Below are 8,105 nucleotides of genomic sequence, written 5' to 3'. Positions count from 1 at the left end.
CAAACCAAGGAGCTCCAAACACAAAATGGGATTTTTTTCTTTAATTGTAGGTCACAATATATACATATATACGAACACAAATTGCTAGCTGAACCACAATTCAAAGGCAACATATGTTTTTTTTTATTTTTGTGTTTATGGGTCATTACAGAAGACTGTTTTCTGTCGCTATCTGCTGGTCAGTATGAAAAACGCTGGCAGCTGTAACCTCCGGGAACATATGAGCCATTGTAATAAATGACTAAATCAAGCTGTATTTCAATTTTGGTATTTCTATATTTGAACGAAAATCAAATAACGGGTTGTTTTTCTATTTTGAATAACTGCTAATTATTTGATTCTTTTTTTTTTTCCATCACATATGGTCTTGAGCAGGTTGCTGTATGGAGTGGTCTAAGGTAGTAGAGGGGTCACCCTGTGTGACAGCGAGGGTGGCCTGCTCAGGCAGCAGTCTTGGCTCAGTTAGGATGGACGTCGTTGTGCTCAGGAGACGGAGTGAACTCAGGACCACTGCGGATGGAGACGCAAATAAACATTGACAATCAGACAAGTGCAAAGGACAAGTGCAACAATAATACCGTATTGGCCCGAATATACGACAACCCCGATTATAAGACGACCCCCTCTTTTTCAAGACTCAAGTTTGAAAAAAGCCTTTGTCTAGACCACGAATGTAAGACGACCCCCCCCGCCTTTTTCATTTTTAGTTCAATGAAAAAAACCTTGTTTTATATTCGGGCCAATACGGTAATAAAAAAAAGAATCTGACTGGGTCTTAGAGAAGGCAGAGAACAGTGTTGGTCCAGCCAGGACAAAGTGGATTGGCACAGTTGTTCCACACTGGCAGTGGACACCATTCCATTATAGGACTCAAACAGTGGCTCGATGATGATGCTGAACTGACACCGAGTTGAGGAAAGAAGTCACTATGATAGTTTGCTTTTACGTATTGTTTTGGTATTTTTCAAAAATGACGTGTCCAAATGTTCTGTGTCACACAAGCTCACTAGTAATTGGACAAGTTACTTGTTTCCTCCTTGTATGCTCACAGTTAAGGATACAATCCAGAACTTCCAGTTTTGCAAAGTTTGGGCCTGGACGTATTCTCGGAACTTTTGCCTCATGTGGTCAAATCGCTGTCGTGTGATGGGCACACCCGTGGCCGGTAGTTGCTGTTGGCATGCACTGCATAAAAACAAATAAAAATAAAATAATGAAGACAATCTTAACTCGGCTTTGGTGTGTTGGACTTCATTCAAATATCCCAAAGAGGACTCCAAGTAAAGTAAAGGTCTCACTTGATGGCAGAATTCAGGAGCTGGATCTCATCTCGGAGTCTCTGAGCCTCCTCGTTGAGCAGAGTTCTCTCCTGCTGCATCTTACTGATGTACTTGGCGGTCTTCTGCAAAGTGGTGGCTTTGCTAATCTGAGTCAGCCGGGAGTCAGCCAAGATGTATGATTTGGAATCACAGTTGAATAATTCCGTGCGTCCTTTTAATGTACCTTGATGCTCGGCTGGGAGCTAAGTGTTGTCACCAGGTTGTGTAAAGTGTCAAAGCCCATTTTGATGTTAAAACGTCTCTTCTGTTCAGCTGATATGTGAGTCATCCTCCTGGTATCTGTTTGCTGGAGTAGACATTGAACATCACAAATTCAGCAAATTCAGCACCGCCTTTTTCTATTAAAGAACAACCGATGTTCTTTACCTTACTCATTTCTATCATTCCATACCCCAGGAAGCCTGAATGTGGAGATTCAGGATTAGAAGATTTCTCGAGCAGGTTTGGAGGTGATGTCTGGCCTGTGTAACCTGGAAAATGAAATTACACTTAAGTAGGGACGTTTCTGTCAATTTCCAATTGTTTCAAAAATCTTGACAAGTTGAAATGACCGGTGAGCTGTCCACTTCAGCACCACATATATATGCTTTACACTATGTGTTAGAAAAAAAACATTGAAGGAGACATAAAACCATTTCTGATGCCATTTTTTGTTTTGTTGACGAGTGTTATTAGAAACAGCCCACAACAGTGTGAGAAGAAAATCAATCTTACTTGAGTGTGCTGTATTCAAGCACTTACCTGTTAAGCTACTCCTGTCTGTGCCATAAAGTTGGACAGGTGAGAGTTTCTCAGTCTTAGGAACGAGAAGGGATGCGCTGTTGTGTGCAGTCTCATCAGCCAGCAGGGCGGCCGGCGCCGTTGAACTTTTGGAGCTTTGACTCTGACCCTGAGTTGAACTCTGCTTATGCGGCGCTGGGATGACTCCGTGCCAAATGGCTCCATGTTGCACTTGAGATGAAGCTGCTCTGGAGGAGGAAGCCTGCTGCCAAGATACATTTTACACACTTAGGTAGACATCTTCAAAATAAAATCATCACACTTTCATTTTCTACTTAGTATGTCTCATCCAACATTTTTAGCACTTTTCCTCCATAAGAGGAACAAATCAAAGAGCGAGACAGAACATTGCCAGAATAGCTGTAGCTTAATTATGTTTTTACAGCAACGTTAGTGAGATAATTGATCCAGATCGTTTACGGCTGAAGGCGTGCTCACCGAAGCACCGGGAGATGGGGACTTCTGACCTTTGACTGTCACGTGAGTAGTTTCAAACCCCGCCGATGTCTTCCCTGTCAGAAAAAACGATTTAGTCATTTTTTATGATGATTTAAAAAAAAATTAAAAAAGGGGGCACCTGTAGAGAGCAGCTTAGCCAGACAGCTCGTAGGCGCAGTGAAGGAAGCAGAAGTTGGACCAAATGTCCTCTCGCTTTCTTTCTTCTGCTTATGTTTCCCTCGGACCGGTGCGGCAGACACTTGTTCGGGAACCGCAAAGCAATGCGACGTGCCTCCCGGAGGTCGGGCTGCTTGAACCGGGTCGGACACGTAACCGAGGGAACGGCAAGGAGCTTGGTGGTACGGGTATCTGTGAGCTTGCTGCGTAGCGCTCACTGCGGTGGAAGCAGTGTGAGTGATGACGGTCGGCGTCACGCCGACGCTGGTGTGGTAGCCGAACTTGTGACACGGGAGTGGGTAAAAAAATGGAACGGCTGCCGAGAAGCCCTGCTCAACGTCGCCGGGGAAAGGTGCGGGAAGAACGGGATCGGCGTACGACTGGGGTCCGTAAGGCATGGAGCTCGGGTGGTAGCCGCTGCAGTCCTGGTTTAGCCCTTCCGTTTGAGATGATGAAGCCTGTGGCAAACTGCTGGATGACAAAGTAGCCTGTAGAAAAAGCCACTTGTGATTTGATGGACCAGATTGCGACGTAGAACTTGGGTAAACCTGCACAAGTACCTGCGAGTGCTCGCTGTCACCGAGTAACTGAGGAGCTGTGTGCATGGCGGCTCCAACGGGGGCAAGTGCAATGCTGGAGGAACTTTCAAAATAGCCAGAGTCTGCAAAAGCCATCTGATCACATGGCTGAACACCAGAGTTTGTGAAGATATCTGTGAAAAGGCACAGCAAAAATAGACAAGATACTTTTTTCAATCTTGGAATCTCCATGATGACATGCATGAAACAATTTGATATCTTCATTTAGTTTCATTCTGAAGGGGGGGGGGGGGGGGGGGTCAGAATGACAAATGGAGGTACCTGGTATATCCATGAAATCATCCAAGTTGGGCTGCAGAGGAGTCAGGCCTGGTTGAATCATATCAGCATTTGTTGTGTATGCTGAGGAGGGAGACAAGATTGGAATGAATTGGATTAAAGAATGTTGTGTTTACACCTGATTCCGAATTAGAAGTGGAATAGAAACCAAATGTAAAGGATTTGCTGCTCATGTTGTAATATTAACACAGCCATTTGTCACTAGGCAGATTTCACAAGGCTGAAACAAAACTGCTCCTTTGGTCAAAAAATAAATAAAACAATACAGCACAGAAAAAAAAAAAAAATACTAAAATCAACATGGAGAGTTGTGTTAATGTTTAAAAAAAAAGAAGCCTAAAATCCTCATAATAGCTTTTCTTTAATAGCTTTTATCCATGCAAATGCATTGGGAACACTACAAACTTTGATGTCACCACAAATGTTCTATTTATCTATTTTGATGAAAGTCTGGAGACATTTGATACTTACTGTTGTGCCACTCACTGCTTGCCCAGGGGCATTGCTTCTGTGTCATGGTGAACAGGGTGTCAGAGATGTCAGACAGGAGGTAGTCCAGGTCAAACATGGGAGCCTCCCCTGGTGTTGCCTCAGGCTCTGGATACATCTGACTGGACCATTTCTCCAACTTTGCCTGGCAGATTTGACCCTTCAAATACATGAATAGCAGAATGAGCCAAGAAAACATAACATAACAAAACATAATCGGGTTGAAATGCCTATTTTGCATTATTAATGCAAAAATTTTTTAAAAATACCACACCGGCATGAAGTCCTCAGTACCAACCTCTCGTCTAAAAAGCAGATCCGTACCCAAGATGTGTTGCTTCATTCTGATCATCCACACCAGAGACGACATTTATAGGGAAGCCCGGACTGTATGACGGTTGGCCTATTTTGATTCCGTCGACGCACGCGACTGTTCCTCCTGTAATTTGTTTTTCCTCCTTGATTGACCGTCACTGAAGAATAGTATGCATGTGCGGGTAGAAAAGAGTAAATATTACCATGTCTGCGTGTGTGTGTGATGCGTAATGAAAAATACAAAGTGGGGCATAGTGTTGAAAAGCGTAAGGTTATCATTATGCCGGATTTGTTCATTTATTTGGACGTCTCACCATTTCAATAAGAAGGGCGATCTTTTGTCCCTGACCTAATTCTACGACAGTAGTCATCCTCACGTGCAGGTGAATAGGAGGATTTAAGGCCCCATCAACTAAAGTGGGAAGCACAGACGCAAATGCCCGTCTTGCAATTTCCGACTTCCGGTGATTGGATTTTTGAAGTGATTTTCCTTGATGCACATTTCATTCATTTTTTTGTGTGTGTATTATTGAGATGTGATGTGTGTGTAAATTAAATAGTTTTCATCTTTTGGTTAAAAAGACCCTTTCTAAAAATCTTCTGGGCATAAAGCAATGCATTAAAATTTAAAAAAAAGAAATTAAAGATGATGAAAAGTGTCAATTATTTTTTTGGTGGTGATGTATGAAAGGGAAAAGTGGATCATCTCTTTTACTGTACAAACGTACATCCCAAATTATTTTGAGATTTCACTCGAGTAGTGTCCATCCTCATTGGCCTCTATTTCCTCTCACCGTCTTTTGATTGTTTTCAAACGTGACGCCTTTTTTTTTTTTTAAATCCATCATTTCAGAAAGTAGGTCAGATTTGATTAAACCGTAGAGCTTTTTTTTCCCTACAAAGAAAAAAAAAAAGACCAGGCTTCAAGAAGCATGCGGGTTATTGTCGCTACTCACGATGAACTTGCGTCAATTGCCCACACATGACGCAAATTTTGTTGTTGACGTTTTTATCTCAAGCCACCATTTTCCTTACCAGCTATCTGAATGATGCTGAACCCACAAAATAGTGATCATAGAGAATTCACAAGTAAACAATACTTAAAGCCAAAATGAGGCTTTTTTTTTTTTTTTTTTTCCAAGGGTCAAACTTCATATTTGTATTGCAATGTATAGTTACTGCTCACAATATTATCTATACCTTTAAAATTGGTTCCCCACTTGACCCCACCCCATCACTCACAAAGCTCTGTCACTTCCTGTTGAATTTGGATTTGACCAGCAGCTAGTTTACACAGCTAAGTGGCAAAATAGATGAGCCTGAATTAATTCTAGCTTCCGCTGCTTCCATTAGGCTTACTGGATATTTCTGCCTGATGGAGTCTACATCATGACCTTATTGATAACAACATCTGCTGGATAAAACTTCGGCATGACTGAAGAACATTTTTCTGATGTCTTTCTTTCCCATGTCGATGGCTAAATGTGCAATAGGTTTGTTTTGAGTTGAAATCAAAGAAACAAAACGAAGAAACTTTCTAAATATGCTATTGCTCCTCTTGAATTCAATGTATTTACATTGAACAACTTCATTCTTCTTAGTATAAAATTACAAATATTGAGCTTTTGAATGCATCATATTATAAAAACTTATCCATACCTCTTGTAGCATTGATATAATACCATCCTTCTTTTTCTGAAGCTGCAAAGGAACAATAAGATAGAAGAGGTAAGTGTGGAATTGGGGATAAAATAAATAAATAAATAAATATAATCCATACTCTTTTCTTGTAATAGATCCTCCACTTGTGATACTCCTTGATGACCACCTCAATCCGCCGCTTCCAGTAGCTACCTTCTAATACAATAGCCTGTATGAATAAAAGCAAATTATTTGGAAGGCATTGGTGTATATTGAAGAATCCACAAGAAAACAACTTACTTCAGGTTTTCTGTGGGCATCTGCCTCAGATCCCTCCAATGGGGTGTTGAAGCCACACACGGGATTTTTCCCCTTTTCCACATCTAAACAGTGTTTTGAAAAAAAATTAAAAAAATGCCACTGTACAAGTCCTGCGCAGATGATGTCAATTTCATGTACAGATGTTTAAATGCGGGAGACTCACACTGGATGAACCATGCTCTCCAAATTGCATTGTTGAGCCGGATCTTATCTCTCCACAGTAACCGCAGTCCTTTAAAAGATTTCCATTTTGGGGACACAATCTTGCCGCTATCAAGATGGTGGTGGGGAAAAAAAACAATGGTGTTGCTTTCCTTTTCATACCTTAAGAAGTAATTCAATCTTGACAAATGAGACTACATCTTGCTAATTGTGGTTTTCCAGAGACTCCTAATGTGAGACACTCAATAGTTGCTAGGTAGCCAAGCCAAAGAGCACATTTGAATATGCTTCTAATGAAGAACATCAGGAGCCCTCGTTCACAAAACAGCCGAGAGGGCAATTTGCTACAGAGGAGAAAAACTGTGTAGTCTAGTTATTGAAAATTATATGCAACAGAGCAAATAATGTGGAGGGGGGAAAATGGTGAAAACATCAGGTGAGGATCCAAACAAATATCCAAACAAAGTAACTAGCAGATGATTAAATCATAGCTGAGCATTATTATTTACATTTTCAAATACAAGCTACATAGTATGAAAATAAATATTTTATCCAATGAGCCTACATTATGAAAATAAAGCACTATGAAAAGCAAAAAATATTGTCATCAGTGCAATAAGAGTTCTGCAATACCTCAGTTACACTCAAATCTATCCAGTGCAGCCAACTCGAATCAAAGTCCAGCTAAGTTTCCAAGTTGTTGCACAATAAACGAATGCAAAAACTTCTCTTCCGCTTAAGTTTTAAATACAATTTTTTTGGGCTGTAAAAATTCAAAGTAACAAGCAATCGAGGTGTTTTTTACGTACCTGTAGGCCAAGGACATGCACTCAAACAGGCGCGTGAGTGTGGGATCGATGCTCAGACTACCGGAGCTGCACGGCCCGTAGCGATACGTCTGGCACCAGGTTCGATTGACCGTATCGAAGTCGTATCTCGGGCACCGTCCACCTTTCACGCCGCCCGGCGACGCGTCGCGATGGGGTGACGACACCATAAAGTGTCCGCTATGAATGACCTGCGTGTAGGTGAAAGGCCCATAAGATGGCCCGCTGACAGTTGATCGAGCGTGATCCGTTTCGGGTTCAGAAACGGAGGAGTCGTGGTTGGAATTAAGTTTCTCTTTCGTCGCCATAGCCCTGGTTGGCATTCACCAGAATGCGACGGTCATGACTTGTGCTACTCCTTGAATGCAGTGACGGATTTAGGAAGCTTCCTCTTGACAGCACCTTCTTTAAGCCACACTACTTTTTCCTGAGCGCACGATTGCGCAATAGCATTCTATCCACTTCGATGGTGTTAAAGTCCCGAAGGGAAGCCCGAGGTGGTAATTATTAATAGACTTTTTTTTTTTTTTTTTTTTAAGGCAACAACACAATGTGACCGCGGTGGGGGGGGGATTTGAAGTGAAATGACATATATTTGAACTTTGTAAACCATCTTTACAGTGTTTGTCAACCCTTCACTGCACATTATTATTTTTGAATCAATACCTATTTATATTGACTTACCGTTAAGATTGAAAAGTAGCTCGGGTGGATTTTTATTTTATTGGATATTTCAT

At 41.6% G+C, this 8,105-nt stretch overlaps 1 protein-coding gene across 2 annotated transcripts; it reads right to left on the bottom strand.

The window, feature by feature from the left end:
• Positions 1-35: 35 nt before the first annotated feature.
• Positions 36-8,088, bottom strand: mlxipl (MLX interacting protein like). Of its 2 annotated transcripts, none has more exons than XM_085935580.1 (17): positions 7,351-8,088; positions 6,543-6,649; positions 6,359-6,441; positions 6,198-6,287; positions 6,077-6,118; positions 4,085-4,262; positions 3,596-3,676; positions 3,296-3,447; positions 2,698-3,223; positions 2,559-2,632; positions 2,082-2,325; positions 1,707-1,810; positions 1,504-1,626; positions 1,299-1,426; positions 1,062-1,185; positions 770-899; positions 36-510 (listed from the first exon to the last, which is right to left on the bottom strand). In XM_085935580.1, the coding sequence occupies exons 1-17, from the start codon at positions 7,689-7,691 to the stop codon at positions 356-358; spliced, it is 2,682 nt and encodes an 893-aa protein (XP_085791706.1). In that variant the 5' UTR covers positions 7,692-8,088; the 3' UTR covers positions 36-355. The 2 variants fall into 2 exon arrangements, with proteins under 2 accessions (XP_085791706.1, XP_085791707.1); XM_085935581.1 differs by having other exon boundaries at positions 2,082-2,322.
• Between the last annotated feature and the right edge of the window lie 17 nt (positions 8,089-8,105).

The sequence above is a fragment of the Syngnathus leptorhynchus genome, chromosome 17 (genome assembly GCF_054491065.1).
Source record: "Syngnathus leptorhynchus isolate UIUO chromosome 17, UIUO_Slep, whole genome shotgun sequence".
Lineage (NCBI taxonomy): Eukaryota > Metazoa > Chordata > Actinopteri > Syngnathiformes > Syngnathidae > Syngnathus > Syngnathus leptorhynchus.
The sequence above is the reverse complement of the archived record's forward strand: the minus strand, read 5'-3'. Positions and strand labels throughout refer to the sequence as shown.